Here is a 21,255-nt window from a genome sequence, read left to right on the forward strand (position 1 = left end):
CGGCTGTGAGCGCCTCCCTGGTACCTGCCCTGTGTTTCGCTGCAGCTCTACGGGGTGAATGCTCGGGTGGGAAATGTGCCCTGCTGAGCCTGCTGTGGGGTGAGGGAACGCGGCCCCGGGACGGCGGGGTTACAAATCCCTCCCCGGGAACAGGGCCCTGGGACGGCGGGATTGTAGATCCATCCCAGGACGGCGGGATTGTAGATCCGTCCCAGGACAGCGGGGTTGTAGATCCGTCCCAGGACAGCAGGACTACAGATCCATCCCAGGAACATAGCCCTGGGACGGTGGGATTGCAGATCTGTCTCAGGAACACGGCCCTGGGGTGGTGGGACTGCAGATCCATCGTGGAACAGCAGGATTGCAGATCCATCCCAGGAACACGGCCCTGGGATGGCGGGGTTGCAGATCCAGCCCATGAACACGCACATGGCTGAAGCAAAACCAAGAAGCCGTTACGCCGGATGCTAACGTGCATTTTAATGGACAGCTCGGAGGTTCTTCGCCCCTCGCCCGCAGGCCGCCGTTAGTCGCCGTGGCTCCTGTAGTGGTGCACGTGCGCCAGGATCCAGGCCGTGGGCCCCAGGAAGCACACGGCCATGACGGAGAGCGCGATGGCCTGTTCCTGCGGGGGGGAGACAAGGATGGCGCGTTCGCAGCCCCGGGGGTCTGTGGGAACGTGCCAGCGGCTCACGTTGAACACGGACCGAAGATCGCTTTCACCCTTTTCTAAAGGAGGAAGACTCTGTTTTCAAGCTGAGTAACTTCCTAACCCTCCCCACGTCAAAGCTGCAGTAACAAGTGCCACCCGAAGCTTTGCCGCGGTCAGGGGCTCCTGTCTGTGGTCTGTCCTCCCTCCAGCCCGCGGCGCTGGGACGGACGCCCGGGGGGGGCGGTTCGGGGCAGCACGGCGGAGCCACCGGCACGCACCGAGCCGCTCGCTCGCTCTCTGGATTGCTCCATCGCGCTTTCTGTCCCGGTGCGCGTTGGTAAACCAGGGCAGCCCGTGCCCGTCAGCCCAGCCGTGGCTCCAGAAGCAGCTGTGGCTCCAGAAGCAGCCGTGCCGACTTTCAAATGACTTTGGGGTGTCAGTTGCAACCAGGAGCAGCCGGTTCTATTTCTGGTGCGCCGGGCAGCACTTAACCCCTTGCACTGTCACCCTACTTCTTGTATTTGGCTGGAAAGAGTCTCCGGGCTCGTGAAGCGTTTTGTTGCGGACCCCGGGGAGGCAGCAGGGGTGAGCCCCGCAGACACAGGCGGGGGTGACACCCGCCAGCCCTTCTGGGGAAGAGCTGCTTTCTCCAGCCTGGGGGGTCCCACAGCCGGGGCAGCTGCTGTCCTGGTGGGGACCGTCCCCAGGGGGAGGAATGACGGGGGACCCGCGCCTGGCTCTGCTGGGGTGAGTGTCCCATGGAAGGGGGACAGGGCCCGCGTCTGTCCCTGTGCCAGCCTGGAGGGGCTGTCACCCCCTCCCTGAGCTCAGCGCCCTGGGACAGCCCGGCCTGGGGGACCCTCAGCAGGGTCCCTGAACCCCAGAGGTGAAAAAAGGGGCTGAAATAACATCAGCTGGAAGCAGGAGCCCCAAGGGAGGAGCGGGGCCTGCGGCCACCTCTCCTCCTCCTTCTCCCCCTCCCCTTCTGTTTCACCCCAACCAGACGCTTTGGCTGTGCCACAGCGGGGTTCACGTCCCTGCAGCCCCAGGTACTCACAGCCGCAGAGAGGGGGTGCTCGGGCGGTTTGGAGGTGACCCCGGCCCGGGGGACGCGCGGGGTCCGCAGTGCGGTGACCAGCAGCCGGGCGGCCCCCTGGAAGCCCCTCATGGCGGTGGCAGCGTCGGTGTCACCGCGGCCGGGCTGCAGCTGCCGGGTTTGTCAGCGCTGCCCCCCCGGGCACCGGGCCTGCTGCCCGCCCGCGGGCACGGCCCAGGAAGGCCCTTAAAAGGCAGCGCTTTCCCTAATTGCTCACTGCTTGTTGGGCTTTTAATAACCACGGGTGTTTTGTTGTTTTCCCTCTGCAGCGCCAGCCCCCCGCGCTGTGGGGTCACAAACGTGTCCCGGGTGGGACCCTGCGTGCTGCTCTGCTGCAGAACCAACCTCTTCTCCCGGGCCGTTCCGAACGCGTGGCCCTCGGAGCGCAGCGCGCCGTGCCCAGGCTGCCCCGGCGGCAGCGAGCAGGGCGCTGCCTTCTCCCTCCTGCCTCAGTGTTTGCACAGACCCGAACCCACGGGCTCCTTCTGTGCTGTCTGTCTGTCTGTCCAGCAGCCACGGCCGGTCCGGGTGCTGCGGGACCTGCTGGCGGTGTCTGATGGAGTTTGATGGTGTTCGATCCCGGGTCTCGCTGCTCGGACGGGCGGGCGCTCCTCAGTGGGACGAACGGAGCCGTTCAGCCCCAACACGCGCCCGCTCTGCTGAACGACCCATCCGTGCTCTCCCTTGCGAGCAGCTCTGCAGGTTTGCCAGGTTCATAGGGGCTGCCGAGCCCTCCCTCCCAGCGCTGGGGTCCCTGCCTTCCTCCCAGCGTCCTCCTGGCAGCTCCCGGGTTGCATCCGGCTCTCCTGCGGGTGAACCCGGGTCTTGTCTTTGCTCGGAGCCGTTTTCCCAGAACAGCTGTCTCAGAAAGGTGTGGGGTTTACCTTAGAAACGGCACGATTGCTGCACAGCCCCTGACCGCTCAAACACGTGTTTATCGACCAGAGACGGCTGCTCAGGTGTGAAAGCAGTGCCGAGTCCTCTCGCCCGCACCTGCTGCTGGCAACGGGCTCTCCAGGGCTTTCCCCCTTGGTGACCTTTCACTCTTACGTTGGTTGGGGCAGCTGTGAAAGGCTCGATTGTGTTTGCTCCTAATACGAGGAGAATAACCCTGGTTTTGAGGAACAAAGGAAATTTTGTTTTGACCAGGAGCTAAAGGACTAATTAAAGTGTCTGAGAAGCCGGAGGAGCGGCTGGCGCTAGGGGACAGGTGTGGTTAATGGATTGCCCCTGAGATTCGTAGAGAAACTCATGGCCTGACTTACCCGTGAGGAAACGGTACCGTGCGGGTGGGAAGGCGAAAATGCTGCCAGGAACCCGCAGTTCTGCTCACAGCACCGCCAGCTCCTCTGGGGCCGCTGCGGCGGAGCTGCGGGAGGCTGGGCTGCTGGGAGAGGGGGCTTTTCCGCACAGGAACATTGCAGGAGGTGTGCGGCGGGGGCAGCCGGCGGGGAGCGCCCTCCTGTGCGCAGAGGCTGCGCTTTGCACGCCGGAGCCGGGACGGGGTCTCTGCTCTGGGGCGCGGGGAGCCCGGTGCTGCCGGTGGGTCTCCCGGTGGGTCCCCCGGTGCTGCCGGTGGGTCTCCCGGTGGGTCCCCCAGTGCTGCCGGTGGGTCTCCTGGTGGGTCCCCCGGCTCAGCCCTCACCCAGAGCAGCTGCTGCTCGTGAGGAGCAGGATCCTCTCATTGAGAAAGGAGAGGTGGGAACCATGTTTGGAGCTCTGAACGCCTGGTTTTGGTCCGTTCTGCCCGGAACGAGCTGAACCACCTGCGGCACAGCCGTGCTTTTCTACCTGGAAATCAACACCCGCTGTGTGGTGTTGGGTGGGGAGTGGCGGTGCCGTGGAGGGGCCGTTGCTCCCCAGGCGGGATGCGGGGTGCATTTTGACCATTGTGGGACTCGCCACCGAGCGGCCGCAGCTCTGCACTGGGGCTGCTGCCCTCCCAGGCGGCTCTTCGGTGATAAATCATCGCAAACGGTCTGCTGTCCCGGTTCCCGTCCCGCGGAGCAGCCCGGGTTGCTCCGTGCGGGCGCTGAGCCCGGCGGGCGCGCAGCTGCGTGCAAGGGCTGGCGGCTCAGGATCGGCGTCTTCTTAAGGAAGGGGAAAAAAAGTGATTTCCTTCCTTCTGTCTCCATTGGGCAACTTCCGTCCCAGCGGCGCGGCCCCGGCTCAGCTCGGCCCCGCTCGGCTCAGCCCCGGCTCAGCTCGGCCCCGGCTCAGCTCGGCCCCGCTCGGCTCAGCCCCGCTCGGCTCAGCCCCACGCCCAAGGCAAGAGCGGGTTTCCCCACTTTCCGCAACCTGGGTTTTGTTATTTTGTTGTGTTTAAACTTTTCTGAAAGCGGGGGGAGGGTTTTTCTCACAATTGGCCCTGAGCAGCCGCTGCCGTGGGGAGGGACGTTGGGGATCCGCGTGCCCTGTGTCCCCGCTGGCTTTGCAGCCCCTTGCGAGCCCCTGGGTGCCTCAGTTTCACTGTTTCTGGGTTGTTTTAGTGCTCAGCGTTGCCAGGCACTGCTACAGCTGCCTTCTCCAAGGTGCTCTGCGTGCGTGTATGTTTTTAACGGATACGTTTATACATCATGTATAAATATCTCTTTGTATGTTTATATACATGGATGAACTAGACAGCCGGTACCGCGGCTCGGGCGGAGGGGCAGGAGTGGGGTGCAGGGAGTGCATGTGGGGCCGCTGAGGCCACGGCAGAGGATTCAGTGTCAGGGGAGGAAGAGGAGGGTGGGGGGAAGGCGGCCGTGCCGTGCTGGGGCAGCTGGGAGCTCCCGGCACGGACCGGGCGGCAGAAGGGGAAGGGGGAGCCGGAGAAGCGACCTTGGCCGTCCAGCCCTTGTAGCCGCCTCTGTCCCGGTTCCGCAGGTGGGTTGGGGACATGGCCGACGTCAGCGGGGACCCTGCCGTGTTCACCGCCACGGCCCTGCCCGCCGACCCGCGGCTGCTGCCCACGCTGACCAACGCCTGCCTGGGCACGCGGCTCTACCGGGACGTCCTGCACCTCAACGGCGTCTACAACGGGGCGGCGGGGGACACGCACCGCGCCGGCGTCCCCAGCCCGCTCAACGTCAGGATGGGGCTGCCCGGGGCCCCTGCGGCCGAGACCTTCACCCTGGACACGCGGACAGGTGCGTGCGCGGCGGGGCAGGTCCCGGCCCGGCGCCCCCTCCCGCAGCTCCGTCTCAGACACCTGCGGCTCTTTAACTGCTGGGGACCCTCTGCTAGACACTAAAAGGCTCTTTGCCTGTGCTGCGTCCTCCACGAGGTCCCATCTTCCTTCTCCCCACGCTCTGTGTACCTGTGGGCTGCCGTTCTCCTGAAGTTGTGCTGGAGCAAGTGCAAAATTCCCCTTTCTCGTGAGAATCAGCGTGATTTTCAGACTGTCTCTCGATCCCTGCTGCAGCCGGGCTCGGCAAACGCTCTTGGATCACAAAGCCTGATAAAATGTTTTATAGCACAAATAGTTCCTTGGCGGCTTGGCCAGATTCAGGGTGTTAACAGTGTTATCAGTCAAACGCTGTGCTCGGACCTGGACCTGGGAATGTGGTTCCTTTACCAGCGGGAACCAGTAGACAGGGCAGAATGGGAGTCCAGGGGAGGAATGGGAGTGTGGGGCAGAACACGGGGCCCGGGTGGTTCCAGAGGCTGACGTGTCCCGCTGTGCCTGCAGGAACCTTCAGCCACGTGCTGCAGGCGGCGGACTGCACGGCCACCCAGCAGCTCTACGCTCACCACTCCCTCGTGCACCTCATGGCCTTCAGCATCACCATCCGGCGCTCGGCCCGCGCCACCCGCCCCATCACGGTCCAGCTCCAGACGCCTTTCGTGCCACAGAGCCAGGACTTGGACCTGAAGCACGGACCGGACTTCCAGGGGGCACAGTGAGTTTGGGTCGGGGGGACCTTGCCCTGAATTCGCCCACCGCGGGCTGGCGCGAGCCGCCCTGCTCAGCGGGAGGGAGCACACGGCACCAGGAGGCGAGAGCCGGAGCACCGCGGGGGCCGTGCGGAGCTGCTGCTGCCGGGCAGGTGTAGCGAAAACCAAAGTGAAGTATGGAAACATTTCTATTAGTTATAGCTCCAGAATTATTGCTTAGATCGGCATGGAAAAGAGCAAGAAAGGCCACAGGGGCTGGATGTGATTACAGAGAAAAGAGTCTGGAGGAGGTCACCTCTAACGATGGCTACTGGGGCTGGGGACCAGCTGTACCAGTCCCCGTCTCCTGCGCCATGGGGTGGGACGGCAGCGGAGCCGCAGCCTGGGGACAAGGCAGCCCCGTCCTCGGTGGGAACGGAGCCCGGTGCTGGGCGGCGGGGACGTCCCTCGCATGGGGACACGCGCGAGTCCGTCTCCCTGTCCCCATTGCTGTCTCCTCCAGCTACGTCTATGGACAGACGCTGGTTCCCGAGGTGCCGGGGGGGCCGCGTCCCACCGTGCACATGCTCTGGACGCCGGTGCCCCGAGCGCTGACGCTGCCCGAGGGGGAGCGGGAGCGGTGCTGGCAGTTCCTGACGGCCGTGGCCGACAGCCGGGAGGAGGCCGAGCGCAGCTGGGGCGCGGGGCTGGCGCTGGCGGCCGCTGGGGCCCTGCACGCCGCGCACGTCCGCGCCTGGGCCGCGCGGTGGGACGGCTGCGGCGTGGAGCTGGACGGGCCCCTGGCCCTCAGGAAAGCCCTCCGGGGGGGGCTCTACTACCTGCTGAGCGCCATCCCCCCCCAGGGCAGCCCCGGCTTCCCCTTCCACGGCATCAGCCCCGGCGGCTTGTCCAACGGCACCCGTGGCGAGGACTACTGGGGACACGTCTTCTGGGACCAGGTGCGCGGGGGCCTGGGGCTTTGTGCATGGGGAGAGGGCTCAGGTGGGGGCTGCTGGGTCTCCTGCTCACCCTGGGCAGGGACAGCTCAGCACCGGCCTCTCGCTGGGACCATCCTCCTGCTGCTCCCGCGTCACCTGCCCAGCCCGGCTCCGTCCCGGGGCTGTCCTCGCAATGGACACAAAACCCAATGGAAACTGGATGCCGGAGCTGCTGCGTGGGGTGAGGGGCTGGGAGAGCCCCCCGCGGCGCAGGCTGGGGCTGGTGGGTCGGGGTGCTCGCCCAAGGGGCTTGGGCGGCCAGCGCGGGGCGTGGCCACCGCTGCGGCCACTTCGGACAGGGCGGGCTGGGACCTGCCCGGCGCCCCCAGCCCCGGAGCCGTCAGCCGGCCCCGTTGTGCCCGAACCGTGGGAAAGACAGAAGCGTTTTCTGTGGCGGGCACATCCGGCTTTTCAGCATCGGTTTGGCGTGAACTCAATGAGCTGGGGGGGCCGGGTGCAGTTGGGTGCCCCACCAGCCCACCCCGCCGTCTCACCGTCTTGGCTGTTCCCAGGACACCTGGATGTTCCCCAACATTCTGCTGTTTTACCCCGAAGCCGCCCGCGCCATCCTGGAGTACCGGGTCCGCCGGCTGGAGGGAGCCTTGCACAACGCGCGCGAGCAAGGCTACAAGGTGGGGACGGCGCTGGGCTGAGGACGGTGCCATCCAGCTGCCGCCGCCCAGGAGGACGCTGGGCTTTGCTCTGCCCGCTGGCTCTGGTTGCAGCCGGGGCTGTGACCAGCGCGGTGGGCTGGGGACGTCACCTCCAGACGGCGCGCCGAGTTCCTCGGGGATGTCTCCTCCTGGCAGGGTGCGAAGTTCCCTTGGGAAAGTGCAGCCACGGGCCGGGAAGTCTGTCCTGAGGAGATCTACGGAGCCCAGGAGATCCACATCACTGGGGACGTCCTGATGGCCTTTGAGCAGTATTATTGCACCACACAGGTAAGGGCACTGCGCCACCCGGACGGCCCGGTGGCCAGGCCAGCAGGGCACCTGCTGACTGCCCTGTCCCTTCCCAGAGAAACTCTGCTGTTGTCTGCTCCGGCCAGAGCTGCTGCTTCCACCCCGGGGTCTCTTCAGCCCTGTCTCTTCTGTCCTTGCTCCTCATGGGCCGCTCAGCATCCTGTTAGCTCAACCCAGGCCAGTCTTCTGAGCTTTTCTCCTGCTACATCCATCTCCTTGGAGCTCCTGTCCTGCTGGGCTTGGCTGGGCGCAGCGTCCTCACGCCGTGTTTGTCCGTGGCTTTGTCCCGCTGCAGGACCAGCAGCTGTTCCGGGAGGGCGGCTGGGAGCTGGTGGCAGCCGCGGCTCAGTACTGGTGCAGCAGGATGGTGTGGAGCGAGGCGGAGCGCTGCTACCACATCACAGGTACTTGTGCGGCGCTGGACCCGCCGGTGGGGAGGGTTTGTGAGCAGCTCCCGGCTCCTCCAGCCAGGGTGGGACAGGACACACAGGCTCGCCAGGCTCCTGCTCTCTGCAACATCGCACAGGTGGTGGTTGGGTCCGTGTGGACACGGGACAGGACGCTCAGCTCTCTTCCAATACCCTGGTATTGCTGGTTTTCCTCTCAGGCCCTTGCCGCTCACAGGACACCCCTGAGTGTCCCCTTCCGTGGGGTATGAGCCGATGCCACACGCGTTGGTGCCCTCAGGGCTGCTGGTGTGAGTGGCCGAATGACTCGGAAGGACGGGTGGCTTGCGGGTCGCGGCACCCGAGCAGCGCGGGGGCGCCTGGGGGTGTCTGCTGCCCGTCAGCCCACGCTGGGACCAGCTTGGTTCTCCTTCCCGAGCCGCACCGATGCTCTGCTGAGCGCTGCACCGGGGCGCCCGCGGGACCCCACCAGGGCAGAGGCAGAGCCTCACCTGTGCGTGGGCGCCGCCGCCGCGGGAGGGCTTCCGTGTGCCGTCCCGCCGTGAGGAGGGGCACGAAGCGCCCGCCCTCGGCCGTGCTGCTGTCTGAGCGCCCCTTCCCCCCCGCAGGCGTCATGCCCCCAGACGAGTACCACGAGCGGGTTGACAACTCTGCGTACACCAACGCCGTGGCGCGGCGCAGGTAGGGTGGCGGAGCCCCGGCCCGTCTCGTCTGCCCTGCCTCGCCTCCCCTCCCTTCGCGCCTCTCCGAGCCGCGGGTGGCCCGTGGCGGTTCCTCTGCCCCCTCCAGGCGTCCGCGTGAGGCTGAGGGGGGTTCCACTTCTCAGAGGGTTCCCCTCCCTGCGCTCTGTGGGTGTCTGTACAGTGAGCCCGCTGGAGACACCCAAAGCCGGAGGAAGCGGGTCCCAGCTCCAGCGCTGAAAGCTGTCACCGCAGGCTGGCACCGTGACCCGTGCTCTTTCAGAGCAGCTGTTTCTTGGCAGTTCTGGCTCAGTCAGTTCTTTCTGTTCCTTTTCTCCTCTTCCCTCGCCGAGGGTCGCAGGTGCCCGTGCCTGACACAAGCCGTTGTTCCTTTGCAGCTTAAACTTTGCAGCTGACGTTGCTCGGGACTTCTTGATCCCCGTGCCAGAGGAATGGGCGGACTGTGCCCAGAAAGTCAAAGTGCCCTTTGATGCGGAGAAGCAATATCACCCCGAGTACGACGGGTACAGCCCAGGTGAGCGGGGGGCAGCAGTGGAAGCTCCCGTTCGGTGTCCCCTTCCTCGTGGTGCAGGGCAGGTGTGCGGGTTCCTGGGGGCTGTTCCTCTGCACCTGAGGCTCAGGTGACGCCAGCTGGGTGCCCCCACGGCTGTGTCGGTGTCCTGCCTCCACCACCCTCGAGCGGCCGTTCTGCTGTGCCTTTGGCCGGGCAGCGACGGGTTGTCCTCCCTGCGGTTCCGCTGCCTTCCCGTTGGTGTGACATCGGTTGTTCTCAGCGGGGTTCTGTCTGGGTTGGGTTCGTGGTGCGTGGACAATGTCTGCCAGCTCCTGGCATGCGTGCCCTGAGCCACCCTCCCCAGGAGAGCCCGTCAAACAAGCCGACGTCGTCCTGCTGGGCTTCCCGCTGATGCACCCCATGAGCCCCGACGTCCGGAGAAACGACCTGGAGATGTACGAGCCCGTCACCGCGCGGGACGGCCCGGCCATGACCTGGGTGAGGAGGGGACAGAGCCTGGGGTGGGGGTGACCCACGGCGGCGTTGTTTCCATCCCAGCTGGGATCTGACCCGCTCTGAGGGGCCAGGGGCAGCACAGAGCTGGGGGTGGGCGCTGAAGGTGCCTGCGCTGGGTCGGAAGATGCCGGTTGCGTTGCCGCTCTGAAGGTTCTGCTGTGCGGTCACCCCTGGGGACACCGCAGCTGGTGAAGGGACGGCGCTCTCTCCTCAGAGCATGTTTGCGGTGGGCTGGCTGGAGCTGAAGGAGCTGCAGAGAGCCCAGAGCCAGCTCAACAAGTGCTTCAGCAACATCACCGAGCCCTTCAAGGTCAGCTGCGTGTCGCGGTTGCCTCCCCGTGACAAAAGCCTCTTGTTTCTGTCTCACCTGATCCCCAGCAGGTCCCACCACTGGGGCTGGAGCCTGTGCCGACTGCCCTTGCGGTCACCAGGGTCTGGGTTGTTGCACTGAACGAGGCAGCCACACGCTCCGTCTCTTCTCTGTGAGCTCCCAAAGAGCAGGAGGAGAACCTGCTCCCTGCCGGGGCTGGGACGGGGACGGAGGTGATGCCGAGAGACCCACCAGGGCCCTCCCGCCGCCCCACACCAGCACGGGCAGCGGGGCACGGCCGTTGCAGCCCCGCAGCCCCATGACAGTGACAAACATTCTCAGAGACACGTAGCCGTGCGAAGGGTCCCGGTGCCAGCACTGAGCCGTTTCTTATCTCGCCGGAGCAGATCTGGGTGGAGAACGCGGACGGGTCAGGAGCTGTGAACTTCCTGACGGGCATGGGCGGGTTCCTGCAAGCCGTCCTCTTCGGCTGCACCGGCTTCAGGTGAGACCTCCCGTGTAGCTCAGCCTGTAAGCGGCTGCGTCTCTTGGAACTTGACTGTTTAGCTGGAGGAAGGAACCTGCAGCATCCAGAACATCCTCCGAAGCTTCTGCCAGGTGACAAACAGGGACATTAGTGGTTGTGGGTGAGCTGTGGCTGTTGGAGCAGCTGGTCGCTGGTGGGGTTTCAGAAGTGGAAAAGCTCTGGTCTGTTTCTCCTCCTGCTCAGTCAGTGTTGAAAGCTGTTGGCTTCTACCGGAGTCAAAGCTGCGCCAGCCCCGAGCACCCTCAGTGACGAGGGACATCTCTGTGTGACCTCAGGACAGGTAGCCAGCATCATTTTTATGTCGGTGTATCAAGCACATCCAGACTTGCCCATTCCGTAGGTGGTGGCAGCTTTGGTTTCTTTACTAAGTGTGAATGAAGCTCAAAGGCTGCGATCCACCAGTGTTGGCCCTTTGGTGAACGGATTGAGGAGGGAGGCCGTACGACGGCCTCGCAGGCAGGCGGGAGGCCGGGTCCTGCACGTGGTACACTGTGGTCCCCTGCCGCCGCGCTGAGCCGCCGGGGACTGTGCCCCTGCAGAGCCGGGGAGCAGGCGTGGAGCGGGGCGCTTGGTGGACGGTTTGGGAAGCTCCGTGCCGGTCGCTGGGCTGGGCTGTGGCTCCAGCCCGTCCCCTCGGGAGGTGGCGCAGGGACACGTGCACCCCGCGCACACACGCAGGGGCTCGGCTGGCGGGGCCACGGTGCTAAAATAGCTTAGGAAAAGCATTCAGCTGTTCATGTTATATAATTTTAAAGCTGCGTCTGGTACCCAAGGCAGCCGAGTGGTTTCCACCCTGAAGCAACAGCCTCTTGAGCATATTCTTAGTTTAACTGAGGATGGATCAGACTGACGAGCCTTTTGATTTTCGGCGAGCTCTCCCAGCACTAACCATGTGTTTTCGCTCTGTGTGTGTGGTCAGGAGCTGCTGCGGAACCCGCCGGTTTCGTGTTGGGCCGGGGTGTGAGCGCCCGTGCTCCCGCCTGGAAACCGCAGCCTCAGGTTCTGTGGCGCCCGAGGCTTTGCCGGCGCTCCGTGTGTGCCGGCTCGGGCTCCGCTGGCACAGGCTCAAGCCACGGGCCCTGGGGCTCCAACCAGCTTTCCCAGATGTCGGGGTGACATTCACGGCCCCCGGGCCGGGCGCGTTGCCCTGATGCTGGGGCTCTCCAGGCTCCGGAGCCTCTCCTGAGTCCTCTGTGGTCTGGTGAGGCGCTCAGCAGGCGGGAGATGAGGGCCCCGGTCTCTCTCTTGTTGAGATTTAAGTAGGAGATAACAGTGACCATTGTCTTTGTTCATCCAAAGCTAAAACACGCAGAGGGGCTCTGACTTTGGTAAGGGCTCAGAGAAAGGATTCAAACTGTTTGCTTTATTTTTATCTTTTGGAGAAGGAGCACCCAGAGCAGTGCTGAGTTTAAAGCCCTTTAAAGTCCTTTATGGCCGCTTTGTCCGCCCGCTGAGCTGCTCCTGCTTTGCAGGATCACCAGGTCCAGCCTGCGCTTCGACCCGGCCTTTCCCCCCGACATCAGCGGGCTCACGCTCACCGGCGTCTCCTACCTGGGCAACAAGCTGCAGTTCACCATGGCCGGGGGACAGACCAGGATCCGAGTGACCGCGTGCGCCCGGGAGCCCCCGGCGTGTCCCCTGGAAGCTGTGCTGGAGGCGTCGGGGCAGCGCTGGCCCCTGCGGGAAGGTGCGGTGTCCCCCCCGCTCCCCAGAACACCCGCGGTCTGCGGAGGGCCCAGCGCGGCGCTCAGGCGGGCGGTTGCTGTTGCAGGGCAGAGCGTCTCCTTCCCCACGGCGGCCGGCTGGATTCAGAGGGCGTCCGCTGAGACACCCTGACCCTGGGCTGAGCCGGGTTTAACAGCAGGAACGGGCTGCAGAGCGGCTGTCGGCGGGGAGGTAACCGCGGGGCGCAGGGTGGGGGTCCCGGGCGGTGCCACGAGCCGCCCACCCCATGGGACTCTGTGTGCTCTTTGTCTTTTGGGTTATTTGATGCATAACATCCCGATCGTTGTTTTACCCCCTCATCGACGTTATCTTCTGTCTTTCCAAGCAGTCTGCAGTGAAGGCCCTTCTGGCAGGCAGCCCTGGCACCGGTTGTCATTAGCGTCACCACACGCTGCCAAGTGCAGTGTTTCTCTGGGGTCCGAGCCCCCTCCAGCTCGGCAGCAAGAGCCATGCCTTGTGTCCTCTTACGGCGGTTTTGGTGCCCACGCACACCTGCAAATGGGGCACGTGGTACCCACACCCAACTCTGCACCCCGCAGCATGTGCTGCCCAAATCCAGCTCTGCCCCCCGCAGCATGCGGTATCCACACCCAGCCCTACACCCCACAGCATGCAGTACCCACACCCAGCTCTGCACCCCGCAGCAGGTGGTGTTGCACCCCGCAGCAGGTGGTGTTGCACCCCGCAGCAGGTGGTGCTGCACCCCGCAGCAGGTGGTGTTGCACCCCGCAGCATCCCCTGCTGTGTCCCCTCCGGGGCCGTTTGGTGCCTCCTTTCCCCACTGCCCCTGCCAGAACAGCCCTGGGTGGCAGCACAGGGGGGTCCAAGGCGTTCCCTGTCCCCCCGGCAAACCCCAGGAATTTGGGCGGGATCCCCGCAGTTTATAAAAAGCCCGTGGCCGGCAGCATGTGGGAACACTTAGGGAAGGAGTCGGAGCAACTCCCCTGCCTTATAATTACTCTGGCTGCCCCGCAGCCTCGTCAAACCCCTAATTAGCAGTGCTTCCCAGCAGCAGGGCAGGACAGACAGACCCTCCGGCCCCTCGCCCCACCAGAGCAGCCCTGGGGGCTGCACCAGGACTGGGGGATAAAGCCGGGCTCTGGGCCAGGTCCCTGGCTGCATGAAATGGTGTTCCCCCCCAAAAGGCGCCCTTTTGGTCCGGTTGCCAAAACGAGCCGGCTCTGGCCTGGGGAGGGCCAGCACAGCACAGGGGGGTTGTGTCCCCTGCTTGTCCCCTCTGTCCTTGCCTGGGACCTGCTGGGGCACTTCTGCGTTCCTGCAATGAGTTTGCAGGTTTCCGCTGCCCTTGGGGGATGAGATCTCATCTGCCCGAGTGTGTCCCCATGGGGCCAAGAAGCTGCTCTGCACAGGGGTGGGAGGGCCCTGGGGGCCTGGGGCTGTTTTAGGAGATTATTGCTTCTCCCGGCTGCAAAAAGCACGATCAGAGCAAAACAATCTGTATTTAAATTGTCCCCTTAGCACCCGCTGCACTGCACAGACATAGAGGAGACATCCAGCAGGTGAAACGGTTTAATGATTTAAATAGAAATCGCCAGGGCTGCGGGATGCCGTGCTGCGCATCTGGGGATGCCGTGCTGCACATCTGGGGATGGTGTGCTCAGTATCTGGGGATGCCGTGCTGCACATCTGGGAATGCCGTGTTGCACACCTGGGATGCCGTGCTGCACATCTGGGGATGCCGTGCTGCACACCTGGGATGCCATGCTGCGCGTCTGGGGATGCCGTGCTGCACATCTGGGGATGCCGTGCTGCACACCTGGGGATGCTGTGCTCAATATCTGAGGATGCTGTGCTGCACACCGGACAAAGGGAGGTGAAACCCTGGGGCAGACACCAATTATCCAGCTGCCCAAAGCAGCCGGGGGTGTCGGGTACCGTGGGGCAGGGGGTGCAGGAACGCGGCGGGGGGGTGGGAGAAGCCTGGGGGCTGCATCCCCCCACCCACGCTGCCCGGCGGGTGTCAGAGCTTGTGGCCATGGGTGGGTCGTGCTGGGCCAGTGGCCGCTCTGGGGGGGCCCAGCCCCGCGGAGGAGTTTCTGCAAGCCCTTGGCCCGGCGCTCACTTGTCCTCGTCGTCGCTCCCGCCGAGCTGGTAGGTGAAGAAGCCGACGGAGTCGTGTGCCAGCTGGGCCAGGTGGATGACGCCGGTGACGGCCAGCGCGGCCAGCGCCAGCGGCAGCAGCACGCTCCCGGCCGTGGCCAGCGCGTTGTAGCACCGGGCCCTGGAGCTGAACTGCCGAGCGGCTTCCACGTCCCCGGCTGCTCTGCGGTCCCGCGCCTGCAAGAGCCGAGAGCAAGGGCGGCAGTGACCGGGCTGCCCGTGTCCCCTCCCTGTGTCCCCTCCCCGTGTTCCCTCAGCACAGCATCCTCACAGCCTTTAGCCCTTAGTGCCACGGGGCCAGCGGCTCCCTGCCAGGCAAGGGGGTGGCCATTTGTCCATCTCAGCCCTCTGTCCGTCCATCCCAGCCCACCCGCTGGCTCCACGTGCCCCTGCTCACCCAGCCCCACGTCTTAGCTGCTGGGTTTTGCCCTTCTGCTCCTCCCTGCTGCTCCGGGATCCTCGCTGGCTCAGCCCTCACCTTCCCCATCCCTCTGCTCACTCCGGTCCGGCCGGAGCTGCTCCTGCCAGGGGCAGGTGGAGGGGCCGGGGCCACCGCAGCCCCCCAGCATCTTCTGGGGAGATGGGGTTGGTCCCAGGTGGTGGCAGCACTGAGGGGGCCATGCTCAGCTAGAGGGGTCTCACAGCCTTGCTGATGGGTGGTGGGGAAGGCATGGGAGCTTTGCCAGGAGATGGTGTCACCTGCCACCAACCTTGGGAAGGTGTTGGGCTGTTGTCCCCCCTCCCAGGAGTGGGGTGCTGTGTGCCTGCTCAGGACGGTGCCTCCATTTCAGCTGCTCCATGACTCCTCGGGACGTCCATGGCATGGCATCGGTGTGGGGAGGGCTCACGGGTGACCCCAAACGTTCCCGCTCCCATCCCCACCGGGAACCCCGCGGTCCCCACCCCGCTCAGCGCCTGTACCTTGACGGAGAAGGCGAGCGCCACGAAGCCCAGGCAGCAGAAGTTCATGTAGATGGTGTTGAAGATGGACCAGACGAGGTGGTCGCGGGGCGGTGGGGGAACGGGGTTGGTAGGGGACGACCCCCGCTTGTGGTCCTCCCGCGGGTAGGAGGTGTCCATGGCCACGCAGAGCGGCACCCCCCGGCTCTCCTGCCGCACCAGCCTGGCTGGGGCGCGCGGGGCAGCCCCGTTATATAGCGCTCGCCCGTGGCACGGCCTCGGCCCCTCTATATATAACCCGGGGAAATTACAGCCCTCCAGAGCTGCGGTTGTCAGGCGGGCTTGGCTGGGAGCTGGAGAAACTAATGGGTTTGCCAGCCTGTGGGATTTTTCTGCCCAGCCCTTCACCACCAGGAGCACAGGCGGCTCCGGCACCGAGGGAGAGGCTGAGCGCGCCGGGAGGACCGAGCCACGGGTGACTGTGAAACCCAGTGACCGTCACCAAGACGCGGCCCCCGGGTACCGGGGTCTGCCCCGCGCTGGCTCGCACCAACACCTCCAGCCCCGTCCCTGCTGGTGGCCTCGGCGGGGAGGATCCCTCGTTTGCAGCGCGTTGGGGCTGCTGGATGCACTGAACGGGAACTGAGCAACAACACGTAGGAGCGCTACTTCTACGGGGTTCCCGCAGTGGAAGTGGAGGGGCTGTGTGTGGCCAGAAAAGCAGGGCAGATCATCCTTCCTTCCTTCCTTTCTTTCTTCTGCCAAGCCTTAGCTTTTAGGGAGAAGCTCGTGTGAGATCTGGGCTGGCAGCGCTCTGCACCGCAGGGGGGATGGAGGCACTGAGCTGCACAAGGACCCTCTTCTCCTCCCGCGCTGGGAATAAAGCGACAGGTGAGGGGTTTTGGCAGGACAAGCTTTACTGGTGGCAACGGTGACCTATACATGTGTCACCCCTCCGTGAAGCTCAGCAGAGACAAGAGGGGGCTGTGCCCCGCGTCCCAGCCTGGCCCACCCCTCCATGCGCTGGGACACCCCGCGGTGCAGCAGCAGGGACCCTGCACCACGCGCCCACAGCGGGGATGCTTGGCGGGGGGGCAGCAAGCGGGCTGGTGGCCAGGTGGCCATCAGGTGACGGAGATGGTGACCACGATGACCGCGATGACAGTGAACACCACGACGGCCACCAGCAGCAGGGAGCAGATGATGTTCAGCACCCTGGCACGGGCGCCGTGCCGCCGGGCACCCTCCAGGTCCCCCAGCACCTTGCAGTCACGGGCCTGGGGGCGACAGGGAGAGCTCAGCAAGGGAGGGAATCGGTTGGAGCCTTGGCATGGCATGGGGGTGGCCACAGGATGGTGCTGGGACCTCAGGGACACATCCGGGGCAGGGGGTGACACCACACTGCCTGCTCCCCTGACCCCAGTCCCAGCTCCTGTGGTGGGATGGACTGTGGGGATCGGTGGGTCCCAGGGCACGGTGGCATCGAGGGTGTCTGGGACAGGGGAGACTGGGTCTGGGGACCTGGCTTAGTGGAGAGGTCCAGGTTGGGTTGGGGGCGACCCGATTGGGGGGTCTGGGACGAGCTGGGGTGGGAGGCGCACAGGGAGGGCCCGGGAGGGCACGGGCTCAGGGGGTTCCGAGCTGTGGGAGCAGTCTGGGTTGGAGTGGGTTAGGGGTCCCGGGCGCTGCCTGGCCAGGGAAGGGGCTGGGTCGGGGGGTCCTCAGCTCAGGGCTGGTGTGGCAGGGGCTGGGCTGGGGGTCCCGGGGCAGGGTGGGGGCGTCTCAGTGCAGGGGTGGTGTGGCAGGGGTTGGGTTGGGGGTCCCGGGTCGGGGTTGCCTCTGGGGCCCGGGCTGGGCTGGGGGTCCCGGGAGGAGCTGGCTGGAGAGTCGGGCCGCGTCGGGGGCACCGATCCCGGCGGGTGGGGGTCCCTGCTCCCCCCTCACCTTGATGGAGAAGACGAGCGCGGGGAAGCAGAGGCAGCCCAGGCAGGCCAGCAGATATCCCGCCAGCACGTTGAAGAGCGACCAGAGCACGTAGTCCCGGGGCTGCTCGGCGGGGCCGGCGGCGGGGGGCGCGCCCCGCCCGGGGGGCTGCAGCGGGATGGACACCTCGCCGTGCCGGGGCTTCATGGCCGGGACGCGGCGGGGCCGGAGCGGGCGCGGCAGCAGCGGGACGAACCGAAACTGAGCCCGTCCGGGGCGGGGGGGCGGCCGGACACCCCCGCTCCGGCACGGGGCCACCCCGGGGTCTGTCCCCTCCTCGGTGGGCGGCACCGCCACCCGTGTCGCTGGGTCATCGCTCCGCCGCCGGCTGGGGGGCAGCGCTGGGGACGCGGGGGACTCCGAAGCCCGGTTTCTCCCTTGGGGAGCCGCTCCCTCGCCAGCGAGCGGGGGCAGCACCGGGGGCGGGTTTGGCAGATGGTCTCAGGGTGCTGGAATGAGGGGCAGGCGGGGGCAAGGGAAGGTGGGACCCCCGGCCCCGCCGCTGAGCCCCGGGTCCCTCGGCCGGGGTGCAGCCCGCCCCGCAGCGGCAGCTCCGCCGGGACGGTCGGTGACACGGGCAGGACGCAGCGCAGGAAAGGGGCTGGGGGACAGTGTCTGAACACCGCAGGAGCCCGGGAGGGCCCGCGTGTTTTCACAGCACCAACACGGCACCCCTTTCTGAGCCCCTTTCCTGCTACTCTGCCTCAGATGAGCGCACCTGAGTTAGGGGGTTTCCCCAGCCCACGGTGGGGGAATAATGCCTCCCAAAAGCACAAAGCACGACATTTCCGCGGAGAAGTGTGAGGGAGGAGCTTTATTTGCTGTGAGCTCACGCCGCGGGTTCACGCAGGAGGGGGCTGTCTCAGGCGGGGTGCAGCAGCAGGGTGCCTGAGGACACCCCCTCGTTTGGTGGCAGCAAGAGGGAGGTCCCGTGGGAGCCACCTGTGTCCCCCACGAACAAGACAGATGGGTTTTGGATGAGTGAGGTGGAGAGGAAGGAAAAATGAGGCCCTGGTGCCGCTGCCCCACGGCGGGATGGGGTCAGTGGTGTTCCATTGACTCCAACATCATCTTGTAGCTCTGAACCAGAAACACGAGGCAGATGATGGTGACCACGGTGCCCAGGCAGAACGCGACGATGTTCAGCTGCTTGGCCTTCCTCCCATAGCTGCCGGCACCTGCCGGGTCCTGCGCGATTTTCCTATCCCTGGCCTGCGGATGTGGAGAGGGAGACGGGCGGTGAAATGGCACGAGCCAGGGCGGTGGCAGTGGGGGCGATGGGACATCCCGGTGCCCCTTGCCATCCAGCAGCCGGCCTCCCCGAAGCCTGGCACCAGGATGCACTGCACCCCCCCAAGCCCACTCCAAGGCAACAGAAACAGAGCTCTCAGCAGCCTGAAAGCACTTTCTTAATGGCTTTATAAAAGCAATTACACCGGCGACAGGCTGCCAGTGGTGCTGGGGCCGGGTGGCAGTGCGGGGCGGCGGGCAGAGGAGGGGACTCTGCTCGGGAGAGCCCACATGGCACTCAACACGGTGCCGACATGTGTTGCTCAACCGTTCCCAGGACGCCCGTTAAAAATGATTCGCTTTCGAGGTAAGGAAGGAAGAGTGCACAGGGAGCAGCTGTTTCTGTCTTGGGTAGGAGCGAAGCCTTGCGATGGCGTGGGGACTGTGGCGGGAGGGGGCCAGGAGCCGGCTGCCACCTTGTCCCCCTGGCAGGGGATGGTTTGGGGCTCACTTGAGTCAGTGGAAGGAGAGACAGACCCACCATTCTGCCCTGTCCCCCTGCCCAAAGCAACAAGTGGACAGGTGGCCCTCAAGTGGTGGCTTTGCCGGGGACATTGGGTGTGGACCCGCATGGTGGGGCTGGACATGGCAGGAGGGACATCTCATGGGAGAAGGATGGGGAGCCAGGTGGGGACGGGGCTATTGGGGGCAGCTCGGGGCAAGATGGGACAGCGTGAGCTGGAGTGGGACAGGGTGGGATTCGGTGGGGTGGGACAGGGTGGGATTCGGTGGGGTGGGACAGGGTGAGCCGGGGTGGGGCAGGATGGAATTTGGTGGGGTGGGACAGGGTGAGCCGGGGTGGGACACGGGGGGTCAGGGAGCCCTGGCAGGGCAGGCAGGACCTGCCGGCCGGGCGGGGGGTGGCGGACTGAGGGTGAGTTCCCCTCACCTTGACAGAGAAGACGAGTGCGATGAAGCCCAGGCAGAAGGGGTTGCAGAAGAGGGTGTTGAAGAGGGACCAGAGCACGAAGTCCCGCGGGCCGGGCTCTGGCCGCTCTCCAGCGGTGCCGGGGGGGCCGTAGGCGGGGGCCGGGGTCCCTGCCCCGTTCTTGCCGTAGGGCTGCATGTTGATGCCGACGGGCTGGGGGTAGCTCTCCATGGCAGCCCTGCTGGGGAGGAGCGGGGGGGCACGGGCACCCGAGCTTCTTATAGGCGAGACGAAGGGTTTGCCGGGGTGGGGCCCCCCCGACTGACAGCGCACCGGGGCGGGTTCTGCGGCGCTGCCGGGCGGGCTGCGGGGGGGCGGCTCCGGGCGGGCTGGGGGCTCCCCCGCATGGGCCGCGGGCTCCGGGCGGGCTGGGGGCAGAGCCGCAGCCCCGGGCGTGGCTGGAGGGGCAGGCGGAGGGGGATGCCGGTGGGTCGGGGATGCTGTGGAGCGGGTGATGCGGTCGGGCGGGTGATGCGATGCCGTGGGGCGGGCGATGCCGTGGGGCGGGCGATGCCGTGGGGCAGGTGCCCCACCCGTTCCTCTTCTCTTTGTGCTCTCGGGCTGTGAAGCGATCTCTGCCGCGGGCAGGTCGGGGCAGGGCCGAGCTGCTCCGGTTACTCAGTCACAGCGAGGACGTGTGGGGACAGTGGGGACAGTGGGGACGCACTGTCCCCACCAGCCCCCCGAAACTTTCTCCCCAGCCACAATCCCCGCTGAGAGCTCAATCTCTGCCCGTGGGGCAGTGGGGGGCACTCAGCTGCCGGGTTTGCATGTTGAGTTTCCAGGGTTTTCCCCATCTTTGGTTTTAGCACCCCCGACGAGGTCCTGCAGCTGTGACAGCGCCTTCTGGTTGCCGAAATAAGGTTATGGGGTGGAAAATGAAAGAAACAAGCTTTGGGGCAGCAGCAAGGAGGTAAAAACCATCCGCATAAAAAGACAACCGGGGCACAGAGCTACAAACATCAACATCCTTCCTGTTCAGGGGCTGGCTCCTGGAGGCCGGGCAAGAGGCTGAGAAAAGGAAACTCAGCCCTGACCTTTTGTGAGAAATGTGTTTTTTCCCACTGAGGGAGAGCGGAAGGTTGTGTCGGGAGGAGAACAAGGGTGTCAGTCACCCGCGCGGGTTTTCGGCTGTCCCGGCGATTTGGGTGTGCAGTCCCGGCCCCCAGCGCCACCTGTCCCCAGCCCACGGCAATCAAAGATTTGTTGTTTTTTCCTCATCTACTTCCCTGACAGCGTGGGGCTGCTTGTTGGGTTAAGGAGGTTCCTTAGGCCATGGTGATAATTAAGGAATCACTGCAGGGAGGCTGGTGGGAATGGGCAAGGTGATGGATGGATGGATGGATGGATGGATGGATGGATGGATGGATGGATGGATTGGTGGATGGATGGGTGGATGGATGGATGGATGGGTGGATGAGTGGATGGATGGATGGGTGGATGAGTGGATGGATGCATGGGTGGATGGATGGATGGGTGGATGGGTGGATGAGTGGATGGATGGGTGGATGGGTGGATGGATGGATGGATGGATGGATGGATGGGTGGATGGATGGGTGGATGGGTGGATGGGTGGATGGGTGGATGGATGGATGGATGGATGGATTGGTGGATGGATGGGTGGATGGGTGGATGGGTGGATGAGTGGATGGATGGATGGTGGATGGGTGGGTGGATGGGTGGATGAGTGGATGGATTGGTGGATGGGTGGATGGATGGATGGATTGGTGGATGGATGGGTGGATGGGTGGATGGATGGATGGATGAT

General features: G+C 65.3%; 4 protein-coding genes and 1 long non-coding RNA gene across 10 annotated transcripts; 1 reads left to right on the forward strand and 4 right to left on the reverse strand.

The window, feature by feature from the left end:
* Positions 1-460: 460 nt before the first annotated feature.
* On the reverse strand, positions 461-1,972 carry LOC136102687 (uncharacterized). The gene is made up of 2 exons (XR_010651462.2): positions 1,710-1,972; positions 461-625 (listed from the first exon to the last, which is right to left on the reverse strand). It is a non-coding gene; the product is annotated as an uncharacterized lncRNA (long non-coding RNA).
* A 1,792-nt stretch (positions 1,973-3,764) lies between these two features.
* On the forward strand, positions 3,765-12,564 carry PGGHG (protein-glucosylgalactosylhydroxylysine glucosidase). Of its 5 annotated transcripts, none has more exons than XM_071808664.1 (14): positions 3,769-4,016; positions 4,617-4,879; positions 5,422-5,632; positions 6,130-6,565; positions 7,117-7,236; positions 7,414-7,545; positions 7,862-7,970; positions 8,582-8,654; positions 9,052-9,188; positions 9,532-9,665; positions 9,898-9,993; positions 10,401-10,498; positions 12,022-12,227; positions 12,312-12,564. In XM_071808664.1, exons 2-14 carry the CDS (start codon positions 4,630-4,632, stop codon positions 12,374-12,376), a joined length of 2,067 nt encoding a protein of 688 aa, XP_071664765.1. In that variant the 5' UTR covers positions 3,769-4,016; positions 4,617-4,629; the 3' UTR covers positions 12,377-12,564. The 5 variants fall into 5 exon arrangements, 3 of the variants coding, with proteins under 3 accessions (XP_071664766.1, XP_071664765.1, XP_065696223.1); XM_065840151.2 differs by having other exon boundaries at positions 3,773-4,016; positions 12,013-12,227; XR_011739216.1 differs by lacking the exon at positions 12,312-12,564 and having other exon boundaries at positions 3,766-4,016; positions 10,401-10,611; positions 12,022-12,143.
* Positions 12,565-13,781: 1,217 nt separating this feature from the next.
* IFITM5 (interferon induced transmembrane protein 5) lies at positions 13,782-15,466 on the reverse strand. Of its 2 annotated transcripts, XR_010651427.2 has the most exons (3): positions 15,308-15,466; positions 14,043-14,563; positions 13,782-13,977 (listed from the first exon to the last, which is right to left on the reverse strand). XR_010651427.2 is itself a non-coding variant. In XM_065839201.2 (2 exons), exons 1-2 carry the CDS (start codon positions 15,464-15,466, stop codon positions 14,345-14,347), a joined length of 378 nt encoding a protein of 125 aa, XP_065695273.1. In that variant the 3' UTR covers positions 13,782-14,344. The 2 variants fall into 2 exon arrangements, 1 of the variants encoding a protein (XP_065695273.1); XM_065839201.2 differs by having other exon boundaries at positions 13,782-14,563.
* Positions 15,467-16,185: 719 nt separating this feature from the next.
* On the reverse strand, positions 16,186-17,847 carry LOC136102251 (interferon-induced transmembrane protein 5-like). The gene is made up of 2 exons (XM_065839204.2): positions 17,231-17,847; positions 16,186-16,563 (listed from the first exon to the last, which is right to left on the reverse strand). Exons 1-2 carry the CDS (start codon positions 17,414-17,416, stop codon positions 16,411-16,413), a joined length of 339 nt encoding a protein of 112 aa, XP_065695276.1. The 5' UTR covers positions 17,417-17,847; the 3' UTR covers positions 16,186-16,410.
* A 221-nt stretch (positions 17,848-18,068) lies between these two features.
* LOC136102250 (dispanin subfamily A member 2b-like) lies at positions 18,069-20,045 on the reverse strand. The gene is made up of 2 exons (XM_065839203.2): positions 19,449-20,045; positions 18,069-18,481 (listed from the first exon to the last, which is right to left on the reverse strand). The coding sequence occupies exons 1-2, from the start codon at positions 19,656-19,658 to the stop codon at positions 18,311-18,313; spliced, it is 381 nt and encodes a 126-aa protein (XP_065695275.1). The 5' UTR covers positions 19,659-20,045; the 3' UTR covers positions 18,069-18,310.
* Positions 20,046-21,255: the final 1,210 nt, after the last annotated feature.

The sequence above is a fragment of the Patagioenas fasciata genome, chromosome 5 (genome assembly GCF_037038585.1).
Source record: "Patagioenas fasciata isolate bPatFas1 chromosome 5, bPatFas1.hap1, whole genome shotgun sequence".
Classification (NCBI taxonomy): Eukaryota; Metazoa; Chordata; class Aves; order Columbiformes; family Columbidae; genus Patagioenas; species Patagioenas fasciata.

Excerpts from the sequence above, each read along its gene's own strand:
- PGGHG (XM_065840151.2), top strand. The coding sequence starts at position 4,630 with ATGGCCGACGTCAGCGGGGACCCTGCCGTGTTCACCGCCACGGCCCTG. Across the intron at positions 8,655-9,051 it reads AACGCCGTGGCGCGGCGCAG|CTTAAACTTTGCAGCTGACG; the intron begins GTAGGGTGGCGG and ends GTTCCTTTGCAG. Across the intron at positions 9,994-10,400 it reads ACATCACCGAGCCCTTCAAG|ATCTGGGTGGAGAACGCGGA; the intron begins GTCAGCTGCGTG and ends TCGCCGGAGCAG.
- IFITM5 (XM_065839201.2), bottom strand. The coding sequence starts at position 15,466 with ATGGACACCTCCTACCCGCGGGAGGACCACAAGCGGGGGTCGTCCCCT. Across the intron at positions 14,564-15,307 it reads CGCTCGCCTTCTCCGTCAAG|GCGCGGGACCGCAGAGCAGC; the intron begins GTACAGGCGCTG and ends CGGCTCTTGCAG.
- LOC136102251 (XM_065839204.2), bottom strand. The coding sequence starts at position 17,416 with ATGAAGCCCCGGCACGGCGAGGTGTCCATCCCGCTGCAGCCCCCCGGG. Across the intron at positions 16,564-17,230 it reads CGCTCGTCTTCTCCATCAAG|GCCCGTGACTGCAAGGTGCT; the intron begins GTGAGGGGGGAG and ends TGTCGCCCCCAG.
- LOC136102250 (XM_065839203.2), bottom strand. The coding sequence starts at position 19,658 with ATGGAGAGCTACCCCCAGCCCGTCGGCATCAACATGCAGCCCTACGGC. Across the intron at positions 18,482-19,448 it reads CACTCGTCTTCTCTGTCAAG|GCCAGGGATAGGAAAATCGC; the intron begins GTGAGGGGAACT and ends CCACATCCGCAG.